At 43.1% G+C, this 19,555-nt stretch overlaps 1 protein-coding gene across 4 annotated transcripts in view; it reads right to left on the reverse strand.

Moving 5' to 3' along the window:
* The window catches only part of OFD1 (OFD1, centriole and centriolar satellite protein), a 61,652-nt gene that overhangs the window by 23,338 nt on the left and 18,759 nt on the right, over nt 1–19,555 (reverse strand). For all 4 annotated transcript variants that reach the window (XM_019529310.1, XM_019529309.1, XM_019529311.1 and 1 more), the window contains 4 exons: nt 16,510–16,640; nt 15,992–16,103; nt 12,318–12,932; nt 4,470–4,602 (listed from right to left, as the gene is read on the reverse strand). In XM_019529310.1, coding sequence (XP_019384855.1) covers nt 4,470–4,602; nt 12,318–12,932; nt 15,992–16,103; nt 16,510–16,640 — 991 coding nt within the window. The remainder of the gene's footprint in view (nt 1–4,469; nt 4,603–12,317; nt 12,933–15,991; nt 16,104–16,509; nt 16,641–19,555) is intronic.

Consider the following 19,555-nt stretch of genomic DNA (forward strand, 5'->3'; position numbering starts at 1 on the left):
ACAGTCAACCCCCCCCCAAAATATGCCACCTTCAAAGAAAGCACATGGAAATACCAGTCTTGAGAAATGTTACAAGGCCCTTATGTCAGGGTCTTCACCCTGGGGCCTAATTCAAATTGTCACTCAGAACCTGAGGGAGGCAACTACTGTCTAGAGCAGCCAGCTCTGCTTCTACGACCATTGTCCCAAGCTCAACTTCTTCTTACCGTTGCCTCAGGGCAAACCAGGGCAGCAGGCTTCCTTTGATGCACTCAAGCTGTTTTGGTTGTAGTCTTAACAGTGTCCCTTCAAGGCACAGTACATGTTGCTTGGTACTTTATCTTATTTTCCTTTACAATTTATGTACAGATTAACACTACTTAACTCTCTGTGACATCTATTATACCAATACAGGGGCATCTCAGAGACAGAGGTTAGCATTAATGAAGGAAAGTGTGGAAGATAACATAGCTGTCTGAAGTAACACTGCAGAACCATGAAGGGGTACATACACCCCAGAAATTGCAACCAGCTCCTTGAAGAGCAGAAACCTAAAGCTCCTTAATCTCTATTTGGGCAAACACAAAAAAGAAATTTTTTTTATCTTAAGTGTATACAAAAAGGAGTTGATCATTGCAGATAAAATGCATGCTCCTTCTGGGACTCTCTAGGATATAGATGCTTATTCTTCCAGCACCCAACTCAAAAGGGTAACTGGTAGGTGAGTGGGTCCGATAAATCTGTAAATGATCTCTTTAATAAAGCAGAATTACTAGGTTTGTAATTATGTCATTTCTAGTGATATATACTATAGATTTTGACCTGTGATCTTTGGACCCCTGGGGGTCCAAAATTATGACTATGATAAATCAAAAGTACATGAATACCCATGCTTACAATTCAAAGCAGTCTGCACCTCCATTTGAATTTTTTTAGGAGTCCACAAATGACAAAAGATTGAAAATCACTACTACAGAAGTTTCTTCTGCCAGGAGAGTAGGCAAGCTCAAAGAACGTGTCAAGTAAGACCAAGTTTTAACACATAAGCAGGGTTTTTGAAGAAGTGGAATGGATAGGGGGTGTATTTTGTTAAAAATATAACTCCAAGAATTTGCCCACCTTATAGAGGAGTGACCTTGAAAAGCCAAAAAAAATCCCCAAAATCCCAAGCAAACAACCAATCAAAAAAAAAAAAAAACAACTCTCACCCCAAACCCTAGGGAGTACAAGAGTTTGAGTGTACCTTCCTCAGAAACAAGGTCTAGAGGCATAAGACACCCAAATGTGGCACTGAAGAGAGCCAGAATGTTAGGGTGTCATGTTAGGGTGTCTTTACACATGCGCCAGGTTGGCAAGGGAAGGGAAGGAGCTTTAGAATGGCTCTCAGAAACCATTCTAATTAAGTTCTCATTGTCTCATGTATTCAGTGTCCTACGCTTCAAAATGGTGAGAGGGGAACTTTAACTAAAGCTCATTGGATAAAGTGCCCCTGCTGACATTTGAACCATGGGGATGCTGAATACACGTGATGCCAAGGCATGCTAATTAGCACGCTCCAGCAGGCTCATTTAATCAATCAATTAATTAGCATGTCAGGACAGGCATCAAGCATGCGTATACGTGCCCTTCAGGCTTGGTGGAATATGAAGTGAAGCATTTTAGGCCTCCCTTGCCTAAAACCTTAACTGAAATCCTTCCTAAAAAAGGCAATGAGGCTTTCACTTCAAACATGCAAAAGGAACTTTGTGGTATGACAAGGATAAGATATTTTATCACTTAACTGGTCAGGAACTTATAAAGAGCCAGTAACTTGACCTCATCCATGCAAAACATGGCATAAAGTAGTTAATGCTTCTTGTCTTTGAAGCAGAGCAGAGAGAGCAGAGGAAGGAGAGAGAGAGAGAGAGACAAAGCTTGGCTTACAGCCTACTCTCCCCTGGGGAAAGACCAATAATTTCTGTGGCTGGATCTAAGTCTCAAGGACTGGACTCGTAAGTCACCTCAAGATCCATCAATGAGCCATGGTAGAAATCAGCCTTGAATTGTGGTATTGCCAACAACCATTAAGTTGACTGGTCACTAAAATATGAAGCTTTTCCTTCCTCTGAGCCAAAGTCCTCTCCATCAGAAAATATAAAACCTTAACCCTTATTAGATTATGCAAGCAAATATCAGGACTGCTTTTCAAACCCATGACACAAAAGACTCATTAAAAGGGGTCTCAAAATTGTCTAGTTTCACTTGAAGCTATTGACAGTGAGCTGAAAAAATAAACTACCTTCATCTTAAGTAACCTCAAGCTTAAAAGAGCTTCAAATTTTGATAGAATCAATTTCTGATTAGACTGTCCAGTCAAGAAGATAGCTCAAATATCTGAAAGAGGCACCCTTGATCCCATGTGCACCACATTACAAACACTATCTTTTCCTGAACAAAACACAGAACCTGGTTTCTGAGCGTTTAAATATGACTAGAATTTTAGTTTAATGTCATAGGTTAAAGTCTGAAGTGCTACTGAAAGACATCCATTTCAGTTAACATGATCTTGAAGTTCATTAGCATCTTGTCATCTCTGCGACAAGAGGTTTGTATTTGTAAAATTTACACATGCATGTAACATTTCTGGTCCACACATTTGCTAGGGTTATTCTTGAATCTCTTAAAAATAACTCAGCAATTCTGAATTCCATGCTAGAGATCTATTCCAAAGGTTGTTTTCAGAGAAAAATCTAAACTGCCCTTCCTGAAATCAGAGAATACAAATGGGGAAGCATCATCCATTGATTTATGTCTGTCTGAAAATAAGCTACTTAACAAGAAAGGATGTCACACAAAAATAAGTGATGTACATGGGCACAGCAGGAGTCAAGTCCAGTAAGACTGATTGCACCAATGACGTACTACTATCCTTCAGTACTATGGTGCTTGCAGAGTGCATGACAACACAAAATGCTAATAATTAAGCATTATGTTTGAGGCTGAAGCCTCAAAAAAAAATGAAATATTTAGCCACACAGCTGGTGCTTATGGCAAAAACCAAGAGTGCATCTATGTTGAATTACGAAGTTGGCAGGATAAGCAGCCTGTGCGGCCACTATTAGACTGCTCTAATGCCCACACCAGCTATTTTACAGCTAGCTCAGATATTCTGTATAATACAATGCAAGCACTGTAAATACCTTACAGGTGTACTTCCCTAGAGGATATTCACTAGGCTGCTGAGTTGGATCCAACCACTGAATTCTCTGTGCTTTAGACTGGTCAGGTTTCAGACACTGTGTCAAGCTCTCAGCTTCTAGGCACACTCTTGGAGTTCATATCCAAATAGTTCAGTGACTTATACTCTGAAACTCATGCTGGCTCCTCTAAGCAGCTAATGCACACTTCATAGACTACCTGACAGTAAAAGCAAAGGACGGAGCCTTTGCAAAGCAATTTCTAAACCAAGTATACTTTATTCAGACAAAACAGAGACACACATGGACAAATGGAAGAACAAAAATGTACATGCTAAACACTCCCTGGAGCCTCCTTACCACTTCAAGAGCCCTATGAATTGTGATCAGGACTTTCGTTCTTCCAAGACCTTCTTTTTCTATGCCTCCCCAATCTTGCCCATGTCTTCTAAAATGGTTGATGAAAAAGTCTCCCAAAGTTCCAGTCCCTCTTGTTAGATAAAACCCCTCCAAGCAATTTCCAGTCCTTCACCAGGTCATTGGAAATGCTGATTTCCCTGGGCTGTGGCCAGCTACCTGTACAAAGCAATTCCATTTGAAAGACTTACCATTCAGGTTAACAATTTCTGATTGCTCTCCACTGTTAACTCTCTGCTAGGTGCAAGGTATTTTTTCTGATATCTCTTGGGCTTTTCAGCTCAGGCTGGAGCTGAAGTGCCAAAAGTAAGGGCACAGTACAATCTTAGTCAAAGTAGTACTTTGCTAAACAGAACGACCTGACAGGCAGAGGGGCTCATCCAATGCTGAATATTAAATTAATACCCAATTCAAGTTAAGAGTCCAAAGATAAAGAGATATAACTTTCGGATTAGGAGAAAATAGAACTGACTGAAATCCAAAGAACAGTATCCAACCCCCAAATAAAAGCTGCATAAGAAAAAGGGGTAGTTACATAGAAACAATGGACACCTTCTTGGGGAAGGACTACAGAAAAATAGTAATGCAATTCTTCTGTTGTAAAGTACTCAGAAAGACCACAATGGGGCAGAATTCTTTTGATATTATGGATTCTTATATGAAATATCTGGGTTTATCTTGTGACTCATGCTGGTAATTGAAAATCTAACAGTGCTAATACTGTATGCCACCTAAAGGCTCCCTTAAAAAGATCTGACAGCACCCTCACTGAGAATCACTGATAAAGACAGTAAAAGACTGCTGTAACCAGGAGACCACAACAGATAGATATATGCTTATTTTAAATGTAAGGTTAAATTAATCTTTTCTCGCTTCAAACAGTCTTACAATATTTACCTTAGTTTTTTTCTGTGACTACTGGGGGAGGAAGGACCAGACTCAGAAGAGGAAAGATGTCCTGTCTTCAATATAGGAGAAAGAGGCTGGTCAACACTCCGTTGGGAAGAGGCAAGGTATGAGCCACTGATATCTATAAAATAAAAGAAAGAATGTATCCACTTTCTTGTATCAAATCTGCATCCAAATCAAATGCAGCCTGATAGCTCAACATCTCCAATTACAAGACCATGATTTCACAAATTCTACATATGACTGGATTGTGGACATATAATTATCCACAGGGCAATTGAGCATGCTCCATCCAGCCTGGGGTTGCAGGGACAGCTGTTAACAGCTCAAGATTGGAATGAGACCAGACACTAAAATGGAGAACATGGATGGAGCCAGCCATTCTACCCTGTGGCCTTGATGTCATCATAGAATCATAAAAAATTAGAGTTGGAAGGGACCTAAGGAAGTTCAACGCTGAGAAATGTAAAGTGCTCCACCTCGAGACAAGCAACCCCCAACACATCTACAGGCTTGGCAGCACCAAAATGACTAGCACCATGAATGAAACGGACCTGGGGGTAATAACAGACCATAGTATGAACATGAGCCAGCAGTGCAATGCTGTAGCCAGTCGGGCAAATAATACTCTGGCATATAATCAATCGATGCATCTCCAGCAAAACCAAGGAGGTGATTCTTCCACTCTATTCAGCACTGGTGAGACCACACCTGGAGTACTGCATCCAGTTCTGGGCACTGCACTTTAACAAGGATGTGGACAAGCTTGAGAGAATCCAAAGAGCCGCCCGTATGATCAGTCTTAAAAGGCAAGCCATATGAGGAAAGGGTGAGGGATCTAGGACTCTTCAGCCTGAGAAAAAGAAGGCTGAGAAAGGACGTGGTAGCAGTTGGCTGCTATGCTAGGGGAGTACATCAAGGGCTCAGTAACTGTTCACCAGGGAACCTTAGGAGAAAACCAGGAGTAACACCCACAAACTCCTGGCAGATTCAGGCTCAACTTTAGGAAAAATATCTTCACTGTCAGGGTGTCCAAACTGTGGAATAAGCTCCCTCCAGGGGTGGTGCAATCACCTACCCTGGAAATCTTTAAGAAGAGACTAGACAGTCACCTTGCTGGGGTTACCCGACTCCCAGTTATCTTTCCTGGTTGGTGCAGGGGACTAGACCTGATGATCTTCCGAGGTCCCTTGTTTCCTTACAATCCATTAATCTATTAATCTAGTCCAACCCCCCAACTAATGGCATTCAGGCAGCATGGCAGGAGCTATCCTATTCAAATAAAGAGGGGGGAAAAGTTGGACCAAGGAGGTAAAAAGTGGTAGAATGGGACAAAAAGCCTAGCAAGACTGAGACTGAAGCTGGTAAGGAAAGAAACTGGGACTGGTTAGGCAAGCAGAAAGAGATTGCGAGTCAGTGGAAAGCATGCTGAACATAAGAAATGCCTTCCTGTATCAGACCACAGTTCCATCTAGGCTGGTATCCTGTCTCTTGCAGTGGCAGATACTGATGCTAAGGGGAAGTGTATATAACAGGGTGGATTTGATTTAAATCACAGTTTAAATCACGGGTCAGGATGCCTTGATTTAATTGTTTTCTACAAAAAGTGCATTCATGTTGTTGATAACCTCTATTCATTTTTCTTGAAACTTTACACTTTTAGAGAGATAAGGGCTTAACTCTGTGTACACAAACTTGCAGAAAGACAATAGAGCTGATGGGTAGGTAATCAGATCTGCTATGTCTCATCTCCATATACTGCTGTTAACAAGGATTTTATCTCGGGAGACACAAATCCGCAGTTTGAGAACTGAAACTAAGCACTGCAGAGATGCTTAATGGGATCTTCTAGATCCAGGGGTGTCAACCAGGTACATGTATCCCCGGGGGTACTTGGGAAGGCCCTAGGGGTTATACACGGGCAGGCGGTGCCAGAGCGCCGCCACCTACCACCCTGCACCACCGCGTCCCAGGAGCAGGGCCAGGGGCAGGGGCAAGGGCAGCAGCACCCCCCTGCGGGCCACACGGGTGCTGCCCGGATGCAGGGGGGAGGGGAGGAGCTCACATGCGGTGGCCACTGCCATCACCCAGCAGCTCACACTGCCACCGCTCTGCTTCCAGCCGCATGCCACTCCTCTCCCCCAACATCTGACCACCACAGGTACACTTATTTAAAAAGGTTGAACACCACCGTTCTAGACTGAGCACTGAGTCCCATCGGGTAGAGTAGTTTTCTTTAATCTTTACTAATCTATAGAGGAACCTCTAGGAGCCACAAAAGATTGGGCCCCTAATATAGACTGTGGCCTGTTATGACCTATTTATAAAACTTTTCTAAAAGAGTTACATGAATATATTGTGTCAAATAGTATACAATTAGAAGTCATAATCCCTATTCCATGATGATATCTTTGAGCCTTAACATACCTTAAATTAAAACCATCTTTATATAGGCTTAGTTTTTTAAAAGCATCTTGAAAACCCCCCAAAACATACCATTACATTAAAAAAAAATCTGATTTAAATATTAAAATCTGATTTTTTTTTATTTTTTAAAAAATGTTGATTTTTATCCATCCTGATATATAAGCAGGGCATAATCTCTCCCACGCTACAGTTCCCAGCTGTAGAAAGTCCTGATTTTGAGGCTGCATCCCTAAATGGGACTGTGAGCTTGATGAGTGGAAGAGAGGACACAAAGATCAGACAAAGAGCTGGGGAAGAAGGGAGAACATGACTGGCTGGACAAAACTGGATCAAAGAACCAACAGGGTGGAAAGACGGAACTAAGGAGGAGCGGAAGTTCAGGGAAGGGACTTAAAACAGGCTCAGTTAAGTAACTTGGAAAACAATTCTATGGCCGAAGGAGCCAGTGAGAACAGAATGGGTGAGGAACCCATGGAGGGAAGGACTGGAAAATGTTGAAAGGAAGGGAGGAGACAGACTGGATAAGGGAACTGCAACTGGGCAGACAAGAAGACTGCTTTTGGTGTGAAGTAGAGGAGACTGGGAGTAGACTGCAAGCCTGGAGGATAAGACAAGGATGGGTTGGACAAGGAGACTGGGACTGGAATGCAAAATCTGGAAAGTAGGGACTGAGACTGATAGAAAAGGAGAATCATATAAGGAAAAGACGGGACAGGAGAGAAGAGGTTAAACTTGAAAGACAGTGGGGTGGGGAGTGGGGGTAGGAGAACCTATGCAGAAAAGTGCAACCACAACATCAAAGTCCACTTCACAGTCTGGAACACAACCCAAGTTTTCTCAATTGCACAATGTCTCTGCTGTCAAAGAAACCCACTATCTGTGAAACCTACTTCCAAAAGCATGTGTCCTACTCCCTCTAGTGTTCATTCACTTCGTATGACAACCTTTTGTTATCATAAGGCAGGGCACAGTGGCAACTTATAGACTTACTAATTTAGAGGGGCATGAATTTTCCTAGACTACAGCCTACTTTGTCAGATGCTATTCTTGTAATGTCAGCATTAGCTTAAATGGCAGAGGATGGTGCGATGGATCTGAACTTATCAATCTTATATTGCCCTTATTTACTGCACACTATCCAAACCTGACTCTGAAAACAGAAAGCTTACTTACCTCTCCATTACAGAAGTTATTTGAGATGTGCTGTCTATGTGTTTTCTGCTTCTGATGGTACATGCATTAAGTGTCTACTGATTGCATCTGTGCCCCTACACCCTCTCATGTGATGAAGCAAAAGAGAGCAACCAACAGGTCTTTGACTCCTTCCTGTCAAGACTCAACAGCAGCAAGGAACGGAGAGTGACCCATGGAATCCCGGTAGACAACATATCTCAAAGAACTCTCTCTCCCAACAGGTAAGTAAGCTTTCTTTCTTCTTCAAGTACTTGTCTATATATGCTACACTTCTGGTGAATCCCAAGCAATCAATCACTGAAGCAAGAACATATTTCTCAGTCTCAATAATGATGGACTATAAGCCTGCCAAATCAGACATCCAAATGAGATAACTGAACAGATTATCGTGGAGTTAAAGTCCATACTCCATATTCCAAGGAGCAGCTTTACGTATATAATGTAAACAGACATTCCTGAAAGAGGTAGCAGAAGCTGCCTTACCCCCATAGTAGAATGTGATTCAATGTGTCCAGGAAGGTGCAAGTCAGATACCTCATTTGTGACACAATACCCATTTTAGCAGAGAAGTAGTTAGTCATGTTGTTTGAAGTCAGACAGAAGGTAGGTCAGGGCAGCACCTTAGAGACGAACTGGTTCAGAGAGGCTTTCGTAGGCAACAGCCTGCTTTGACAAAAAAAGCAAATGACAAAGCAGGATGTCACTTACAAAAGCTCATGGCTCTCTGAACCAGTTTGTCTCTAAGGTGCCACCCTTCCCTACCTTCTGCCAGTCCCCATTTACAGATTCTCTGGCGTGAAACTGTCTTGTCCTTTGGCAACCGATACATATAGCTAGATCATACTCTGAATAGCCTTGGTCCAAATAGAAAGACAAAGCCTGAAGGACATCCAACATGTGAGAGGGCATTTTATCTCTGGGCATATCAGTCTTGAGAAAGAAACAGGCATGTGTAAGAATTAGTTTGAAGAGAAATCCAAAATGACTTTCAAAAGCTAATAAGGGTGGTGTTAAATGGTAATTTATCTCTTGTGAAAGACTGTAAATGGTAATTCAACATCCAGTACCTGCAACTCACCAACCTCCATGCTGAAGTAACTGTCACAAGAAACATTAGCTTCAGAGACCAATGAAGAAACAAATGTGATGCCAAAGGTTCAAATGCCATGAGAGCTATGTTCATGAGAGCAGTAGGGTCTACAGGGATGGTGTTTTATTGTTGGTTTATTGTACATTTTATTTGTCTTGTTAAAAGAAATCTCAGTAAATTTATCCCATCCCTAACAATCAACTATAGCATTGCCTGTCTCTGTCCAACTGATGTGTGGGAAAAAAACCTCTTATTTTTTTCAACCCCCCATTTAGTGATTCATTAACAGGACAGATATATAGAAAACATCAAAAATAGTTCTTCCACACTAAACATTTGTAAGACATCAGCTAGACACTGTATCCAACTTCTGATAGTATACTGTTAAAATGTAGAAGAATTGGCAAGAGCCCAGGAATAAGAATGACAAGTAGTTTAGAAACACAAATGATAAAGAATGGTTGAAATTTCAGTTTGTTTTAAGTTTAGAAAGGAGAGAACTGAGGAAGCATAATAATAATTCAAATATATGAAGATTATCATTCAAAAGACGATAACTAATTGTTTTCCACGTACGCTGTGGGACTAACAGCAAGAAATTTGCCTAATTTGCAGCAAAAGAAGATTAAGTTTTGGTATTAGGACTTTATAGTGGAGGAAAAGAATGGGCTATTTCTCCACTGGAGTTTGAGAACAGGTTAAATGAACACCTCCCAAACAATGGGTCGGGTATGTTTACCTAGCCATAGAGCAGTCCATTGGACAAGATGACCTCAGGGTGGCTTGCAGCCCTGTATTTCTAGGACTTGCTGTGACTTTTGGGTGAAACAAAGGGAATGCAATTTTCCCTTTTTCTTTTGGGAGCAGTATTATACAGACTTACTTCTGTGTTCTCTTAAGGACCAGAATTTGTCATTCTCAGCATAAATGGCCCTGAGGCAGAGGATGAAATCTCTCACCAAAACCAAAATTGCCTCAGAGGTGCAAAGGGGCAGCAGCAAGGGCCACCTGAAACAGAGCAGTTCCCAGGGGTGATTCTCTCCTACCTTCCAGTTCTAAGACAGGCCTCATCAATTTTTTCTCAAAAAAAATGTTATTTTGTTCACTCTGGAGTTTACTGAACTTTTTTGTGAGGATCCCCTATACCTAAACATTTCTTTTTACTAAATAACACAGATGGAGCAGCTGAAATTGAGGGGCATAACAACCTCTCATACAGAACAACCTATGAAACCTAGTCACTTTTGACTCATCACAAGAATAACTACCACAAATGTATAACACTAGATTTCATTAGTTACTGGATTTGTAAATATCAACAAAGGTAAAACCTATATCGTTAAACCTGATACCATGAGCAAGCTCTATCTCTCATCTTTGATGATAAGATGGTATATAGGTCAGTTAATTGCTCCATTTCCATTTATATTCTATTAGGAGGCAAAGCCCCAAGGCACAAAGATATGGATTCAACCACCATAAACTGCTATGCCACCAGAAGTTGAAGACATAGACATTCAAAGGAAAAAAGTTTAATTTCCTCATGGGCTATACTACTTTGCTTGTCACTACTGGATGGAAGTACTTCATAAATAGCAATTTACCTTGACTCAGCCCCTGCTCATTTTAGAGCTAGGGAACTGAGGCACAGAGATTAAGGAGAAAGAGATTTGCTAGTTTCATATATTTGATTTGAGACATGTAATACAAAGGACTCAAAAATCAGGTTATATACAACAATTGCATATGTTCATAGAAAAGCTCCCACTGACCTGTTAAAGCTGTGACTACTATCAGCTTATCAGCAAATTAGACCCAGGGTATCAACTGAGCACCCAGAAAATGAAGACCATAGGGTTAGTGACCACCTTTGAAAATTTTGCTTTAAGTGATTGCTTTCCATCCAAAGACAGGAATACAGGTTCCCCTCACTTTATGCTGTACATGAGTTTCTGGAAAACGGCACATAACTCAAATTCGCATGAAGGGAACCCACTTTACAATGCAACAAGGAGGGATACATTCCAAGACCTCGACTGTACTGTCCCCCAGACCCATTTTTACCACTTTGACAAGACAATTTTGGTACTCATCAACAGCATACAGTACACACAAGCAAAGGGTGATGGTGAACATTTAGTGTGCACGGGGCGAAGGAGGCTGCCACTGCACTTTGAGCCCTGTTGCCCTGAGAGCCATGCGCAGCCACATGCGTCTCACTGCCGAGCAGGCAGGGGGCACGGCGCAGCTGCAACAGGGAGTAAACTGCTCAGGCTTCCACCACACTGATCACATAAGAGTGAATTTCCCTTGCATATAATTAATTTTTGGTATAAAAGGGGTCGTAGCATAAGAGCAATTTCGCACGTACAGAACCCACATAAAGCAAGAGAAACCTGTCGAATCCAGTTATCTATGGCTGCATTTAATGCCTTAACCATAAAACTATACTCTCCCTGAAAACCCCTGCTTCATTCATATATAATGTTAAAATTCTACAAAAAAAAGAAGCAGCAATCCTACAGTCAACAGCTTTGGGTGAGATAGGGGTTCTGTGTAAGCTACATATCTTTGAAGAGTGTTTTTCAAATGCATATACCAGGTTGGGAAAAGCTCAGGTTGCATAGACCATATTATTTCTGGCATTATACATCTTCTTAGTCTAATATTTTACAACCTGAATTTTCTTTTAATGTATTTTACATGCAATATCACAACAGTGATATATAGTATACAGGGAGTTTTACTACAGCTGTGAAATCAAAGTTAAATTCACCCAGAGTACAAAAGCAGATACTAAGTTATAACAAAAACAGTGATAGCCACAGTACATTACAGCTGCAGCATATCATGATTTTACTCCAATTGCCCATTTAAAATGGATTAAATTAAAGAGCAGTACACTTGATCTCCTCCATACTTCTGCGGCTCGCATTTTCATCAAAACTTAGTTTTCTAATTGTCATATTTTGCCTGTAGCATTCACCTGCCCTTAAGAAGCAAATGATAAATTAATACATAATCATCATTTTTAAATCATAGAATCAATGAGTCGGAAGGGACCTAGACGAATCCTGCCGGAACTGAATTATGCACAAGCCAAACCATGAGAAATAGTAGTTTACCTTCAGAAACTATCTTGTTATTGATGTTTCTCTCTACTTTTGAAAGAGGAGTAGAAGAAAGACGTCTTGACGGAGAAACTCTTTCTCGTGGTGGAGTTAGATGATTTTTCAAGACGTCATTGTGGCCAGCTGATTCATCATACCTCTGGTCTCTAGAACTGCTAAAAGCAAAATGTTGGGAACCAAGGTTGTCTTCTACAAATAAAACTTCACGCTGAGACGTCAAAGGGACTCTACCAACAGCACACTGTACAGGTATAGCAGATTTAGTCTTTGTAGGTGTGCTACAAACTGTACCCTGAATGATTCTAGTCTGGTAATTTCTGTATGCTTCTTCCAAGTACTCTGCCTCTTTCTCTAGCTCTTTTATCCTCGCCTTGGTTTTGGCTACAGATTCAAAATCAGAATCTGAGGAAGTGCCAAGTGTCCGTGAATGCTGGTGATGACCAACTCTTAAAACAGCATCTGCTTCAATGATATCAGTCATAGCCCGGTTTTTCAAGAATATACCATCCACATAAATGTCATGAGGTACAAATTTATCACCAGTGAAGTCAATGACAGAACGATCAACAAGCGAAGGCTTAGGATTCCGATACACTTCATTTTCTAGAACTATAAAAACAAGGGGATTAGGGGGAAAGGAAAGGAATTATTTAAATTCTGATTTTGGTCACATGATTCAGAAGCGATTTACATTTCATATTTACAAATTTAACCTACTGATCTTAAAATGTAGGATTTTTTCCACTTAAAGTATAAAAGGAAAGCAATTAAAAATGGTATTAACATTTTTCTTCACATACAACATATACCTTCCCCCCACCCCCTACCACAAAAAAGGTTGCTGGAAATTGCCATATGCATTATATGCAAGAAATACACTTAGAAAACCATCTTCCAGTTACTAGACAAAAGCGAACGTAAAATCTGTGTCCGACTCACAGGGAGCAGAACAATAAGCAGGCTCCTTCCTCTAGCCTAGGGGTGGGCAAAGTCCGGCCCATGGGCCAGATCCGGCCAGCTGTGCACTCCATTTCCCAGCAACATCTGCCCATGTGGCTGGAGCCAGTATCCATGGAGACCCCAGCAGTAGCCACGTGGGCCAGAGTTTCCAAGGACACCAGCCCCAGCAGCACTGGCAGGCAGCAACAGCAGCAGCAGCACCTGGGGGTGGGGTGGGAGGGGAAAGGAGAGAGGCAGCCATGCTACTGGGAGGGGTGGCTGCAGGGGGCTACAGAGAATTTTGGGGTGGTTATAACCCCCTCAAGCCCCGCCCCTGCTGGTAGGGCACATGGCAGGGCACAGAGCTGCTCCAGAGCCCAGCTGGGATCTTACAGCAGTGACAGCGTGGTCCAGACCCAGGGCAAAGTTCCAGGCAGGGGCATACAAGCAGCAGATCACAGCTCAGCCCCAGCTCTGGACCACCCTGTCACCGCTGCAAGAAGCTGAGGCACAGCCATGATCCGCTGCCTGCACACCCCTGCTCAGAGCATGCAGACTGCGGATCGCAGCTCTGCCCTGGCTCTGGATCATGCTGTCACTGCCACGAGATCCCAGCCGGGCTCCAGAGCAGCTTTGCAACCTGCCAGCACTGCTGGGACCAGTCTTCACAGAAACCCTGGCCGCCTGCTATCACAGGGCAGCTGCTGCTGGGGTCTCCATGGAATCTGCCCCCAGCCATGTGGACAGGGGATGCTAGGAAATGGAATCTGGCCACCATCTGGATCCACCATTTTGCCCACCCCTGCTCTAGCCACTACTATTCAGTTACTTACTATGTGTTGTATGTAAGAAAATATGATATACTGCATTTCATGTTGCTGTGTAACTTCAAGTCATCACTGATTTGTTTTTGTAAGTAAATATTTAGAACCAACAGATGGAAAAATACCAAATGCTTAAAAAGGCTAATATTTCTTTGGTACTTCAATAATTATTGTACCTAAAACATATTAAACTACTCAGAGTGCAATGTCACTTGGCAGCAACAGCTCCTTCAACCATCTCTTACACTGTAAAAGTTTATAAATGTCTGTTTTAAATGGTCAGTGTGAAATGTGGCATTCATACTGTTAATCCATAAGCTAATTTTCTTTTGATATAAAAATACTGAATGTGGTTTATGCTATTATTTTATAATAGCATAAAAACCTGTAGTTTTCCCTTGCAGGCAGTCTTCCCAGCCTGCAAGGGAAAACTACAGGTTTCCCCTTGTGGGCGGGCACAGTTCCAGTGTGCAAGGGTCTGCTTGGGAATGGGGGAAGAGGTCACAGGGGGCGCCTTGTGCATGTATGCATGGATACATGCATGTGGCAACCAAGCAGCAAGCAGATCAGCTCCTGCAGCTCCTTCCAGGTAAGTCTATGGAGGTGGGGGGGAAGGATCACAAGCAAGGCGGGGACCACAGGGGAGGGGTGGAGGGAAGGAAGCAAAGCATGGGGGGGGGGGCGGCACAGAGAGTATGTGACAGGGGAGCACAGGTGACATGTTGGGGAGCGAGGGGGCCAAGGCAACATGGAGAAGGCATGCACCTCCCAAGATTTCTGCGCCCACCACCTGCTTCCAGGCGGGCAGAAGCTGCCTCCGCAGCCCAGTGGGAAGGACGTGGTGTAGAAAGAAGCACCACATTGCCATAGCTGCCACGGTGAGGTGCCTCCTGCCCACTTGGCAGCAATATGGGGCACAATTCCACTGCCATGCCTCATGTTGGTGGCCTTGGCAGCACACTGCTCCTTCCCATGCCAGGTCCCACAAGCTGAGCCACAGAGGCATACCCTGTCCAGGGCTGATCCAACCTCACTGCATCCCCACACCCTGCTGTGGGCACAGGAGTCTTGGGGGGCATGTGCCCCCCCGCAACACATTGCCTGTGTCCACACCCTCTTTCCCACACATCCACCCTATTCCCCACATGCTAGGGGAGGGGGCAGCGGGTCCGGAGTGAGGAGCACTAGCAGGGGTGGGGGGACTGTGACTTGGGAGTGAGGAGCAGGGGCATGGGCAGAGGCAGGGCACCAGCATATCAGGGCTGGTTGGTGCTACAAAGTAACAGGGTTGGGGGGCAGCCACAGCTGGACCTGTGTTTTGGTGACTGAAGGGAGCAGGGGAAGCGAAGGGGGCAAGGGGAGCTCTGATTTTCCATGATGAAAAAAACCAAAATCAAATGCCAATATATAGGTGTTTAGAATGTATTTTATTATAGTGATTAAGGCACTGGCAGGCTTTCAAATTGCTTTAAAATTGTAAATATATGAATAAAACACTGTGTTCAACAGATACTTCTATCTATCTATAGATAGAGATATGTATATGAAACACCACTATCTATCTATAGCGGCATTTTATTTTAATTGTGGAAAAACACGGTCTTGTGGGGGGTTTAAGAGAATGCTGGGATTTTTATCTGAGAAGTTAGGATTTCTAAGCAGAGAAAAACAGGATCCCTGCTTACTACACACAAGAATCTCAATTAGCTGAAAATTAAAGTTCTAATTTGCACCCTACAGAATTCACACCTTATGAGTTATTACACAGATTCACAAACTGTAAGTAATAACTTATTACTCATAGATTGATCCCTTTCTGCCTCAGTTACTTTTCAAACCATTGGAAGAGTTTGTACAAATGAAAAGGTCTTTATACACTCAGTTAAAAAGCTAAATAATACAAACCTGTTTGGGTTTGCTTCAGTTGCACTTTCAGATCCTCAACCTGAATATTTAACTTTCTGATAGTAGCTTCACAGTCTAATAGTTGGCTCTTTAATTGTGTGCACCGCTCGACCTGCAAGAGATTTTGAAAGGAAAAATCTTATCCAAACTTTTCTAATCTTCAACACTTGTTTAAAATGTCTCCTATCCAGGGAGACTTATTTCTTTCAAAACTTTATTTCTACCACCACAGATCATTTTGTTTAGTACAAAATGTGCAGGGGCTTTCTAGGTTGGGTTTTTTCCTTCTTCCAGGTTCATCAGCTGTATTGACTTACAGTAAACTAGCACTGATGCTTCTATTTTGCGCCAAATTGGCTGAAAATATATTTTTATGTGCTTAAATAATGAAAAGCTAAAACAATACAACAAAGTACCACCTGCATTCATACTAGATATGTGTTGGGATGGGCATGTTTACAAAATGACATAAAAAAGAAACATTTCTCATTCTAATTAGGTAAAAAAGAAGATTTTACCTCCGTTTGTAGTTGCTTTTCTAGGAGTTGTTTGTGGTTTACAAACTCTTCCTGTTCCAGCTTTCTAGCATGTTCAGTTCTCTTCAACTCCGCTTGGCAGGCCAGATGTTCAGCTGATGGCTGAGTTAGTTCTGTCATATAAAAGAACAATGTCAAGAAATAGTTTACAATATTATAAGCAATATACTCTCATTATTTATAGTAACCCCTTTAGGAACAAAACTGAAATACTTTTCTAAATTCCAACAAATCTATATAGGCACATACTGCTGCAGTATATACCAGGGCTTTTACCAACGGCAGGCTGCCACTGGCTGCTGATCCTACCTGCTTGGGTATACTCACTTTGTTCCTCCCTCCGGTGCACCACCAACTGGTAGACCTCACCAGCTTCAAGCCTCCCCTTCTACCCCACAAACCCATCCACACAGTACTCGCAAGAGACCCAATTCTTGCTATCCCATGGCTCATCTTAAGGAACAGACCATGGTTTTTCATGGGCAACTTTAATCTCACAAGCCTCAGCCTCAGTACAGAGACAAAACAACAAAAGGATTATTATATAGGAGAAAACAATTATACAAGAAAAACTGACCATAAGTTTGAAGACCAAACAAAAAGACAAATTAAAGTTTCTTAGCTTCTCATCCTAGTCCTTCAGAGAGACCTGCCAGCATTTTCAGAGATCAGCCTTCCTGCCAATCCTACCAGCCCTGACCACTGGGGACATGTCCTCTCCCAGAACTTGGGATAATCCAAAAGCCCTATCTCCAACACAGTTCCCTAAATACTTCCACACCAGTCCCCGCTCCCTGCAACAGCACTGTCCCTATTCCTCAGGAGTCTCCATTTTCTAGATATTTACTTCCCAACAGTGCAGCTGGAATTCTTCTAGCTAAGGGTCCATTGCTCTAAGATGTCTTAGCTACCATAGAGTTGTTTTTCCTATTACAGGTAGATAACTACTTGGGTGCTCATCCCACCAGTAGTCCTGTCAGCCTGTGGCAGGGAATGGCAATTGTCTCTCACCTAGTAAAACAATGGAAAGATACTGAGCAGGTTTGCCCACCCCATTTTCCCTGTGTATTTAGCATCACTTATTCAGCCTCATTTACTTTGGCTAAACTAGTGGCGGCAAACCTTTCAGTCCTGCAGCCTGCATCAGTGCTGCAGGATTGGTTCATGAGCCCAATACAAAACGCATCAGATCAGGCCCTGGTCCTGCATGACATATCTTGCAAGATTCAGTCCGCCTCCCCAGCCCCAGCCCTGGGAGTGCCAGATTGGGACTGCCACCCAAAACTCAACCCAGAATCCACGTGCACCAGAATCAAGCCTGCTACTCCAGTCCCAGCCCTGCATGAGTCAGGCACATGGAACCACATCATCTGGCCTGCAGAGCTTGGAAATTTGCCAGTGAGGGACAGAAGTGTTACTGCTACTGTTTTCCCTGGCCCCAAATTTCCAGATCCTTGGGAAGCCACGTGGGCCAGATCACATTGCTCCTCAGACCAAATTTAGCCTAAGGGACAGGAGCTGAATATTCCTGGGCTAAATCATGTTCAAAATCATAAAGTTATATACAGACAGCATAATGTAGCCATACAGAGAAAGGAGTGTTAAAAATGAACACAGCATAACATTATTTTTTTTAAATGAGACCAAACATATCATATCAGCGAAACAAACTAAAAGCAGTGAAACAAACAGTATAGCTCTCCAGATACCTCTATACACAAACCCCTTGAATTATAGTGGGCTTTGTGACACTTCCCTCCCATGCGAGATGCCACTGCTTTGGGGAGAGGTGACTGCACTGGGGGCTGTGAGGCTGATGTGAGGACAAGTGCTCTCCATTCTGGTTGCCACAGACCAGATCATCCATAGGTTACTGATCCCTGGTATATACTAATTGGGATTTCTGTTTCTTTTAGAGACCAAATTTTCCGAGTGCCTCTTTCAGATCCAAGAAGACCTGGGTAGGAGATTCCTATGTGGCAAGTAACATACCTGAATATACTTGTCCCGTCTTCTGTACACCTTAATTTGATGTACATTTCTGCCTGTTCTACAGTCTATCTATACGTGTACAACACAGTGAACACATCTACATGCGACCCTACAGCATCATTGTTACTACACTGTCATTTAATATTTCCTCTTGGAAGTGTAGACTAGAATCCTCATGCAATGGATTTTGCAATAATCCTCCAAGCACAAGACTGGGGGCTGGGGAGCGGAGCAGTTCCCTGGAGCCGGTAATGAGGGCTCCCCATTCGTGACACAGGAATCTTATGTCATGGTTAGACAAGGTGCTTTGGGTAAGTGTGATATAACTTACCTAAAGCATCTTGTCTGCCTATGTCCTTAGACCAAAACAGCTGGAACCAGCACCCCCAAACTACGTCATAGTTAGGAACAATTCCTTGCACCTGTTCCTTTTCCTCTGATGCAGACCTAGGTTCTGCACCATCCTGCTCTCCCCTGTGTACCCTTACCTGCTGCAGGTAACCAAAGTGAATCCGACCGTGCTGCATCGGGCTGTGTAAACTCTGCTGCTGGGAGAGCAATGTGCTGTCTGAAGAGGAGTGAAGTGTCAGGGTGCACTCTTGGCTGTCTCGAGCCACTGCTGCCTGCAGCATATAATCTGAGATCTGGGGAAGCCAAGCTCCAAACGTGTCCCTGCTCCGGGAGTGAGGCGGCACTTGGACTTGGGGCTGGGAAGCAGAGCAGTTCTCCAGTGCTGGCTGAGCCCATGCCAGGCCCCAGCTCCACCCCCAGCCCCCACCTCGCCATGCTGTGCCGCAGCCCAGCTCCTCTCTGGGCAGGTGCACAGCATTAAAAGTTAGTGTGCTGCACGGTATTAAATTGTGTGTGGCCGCACACACGCACAGCTTGGAGGGACTCTTGACAGTGACACATAGCTGCAGCATCACAGTTTGTGCCTGCCAACGCTATGTCACTGTAGCACATTACTACATAGTCTGAGTAGTTTGTTATTCTACATAGACAAATATACCAGAAAGGTCATGTGCAGTAAGTTGTC

This window comes from Crocodylus porosus, unplaced genomic scaffold, assembly GCF_001723895.1.
Source record: "Crocodylus porosus isolate Cpor-Errol unplaced genomic scaffold, CroPor_comp1, whole genome shotgun sequence".
NCBI classification, from domain to species: Eukaryota; Metazoa; Chordata; order Crocodylia; family Crocodylidae; genus Crocodylus; species Crocodylus porosus.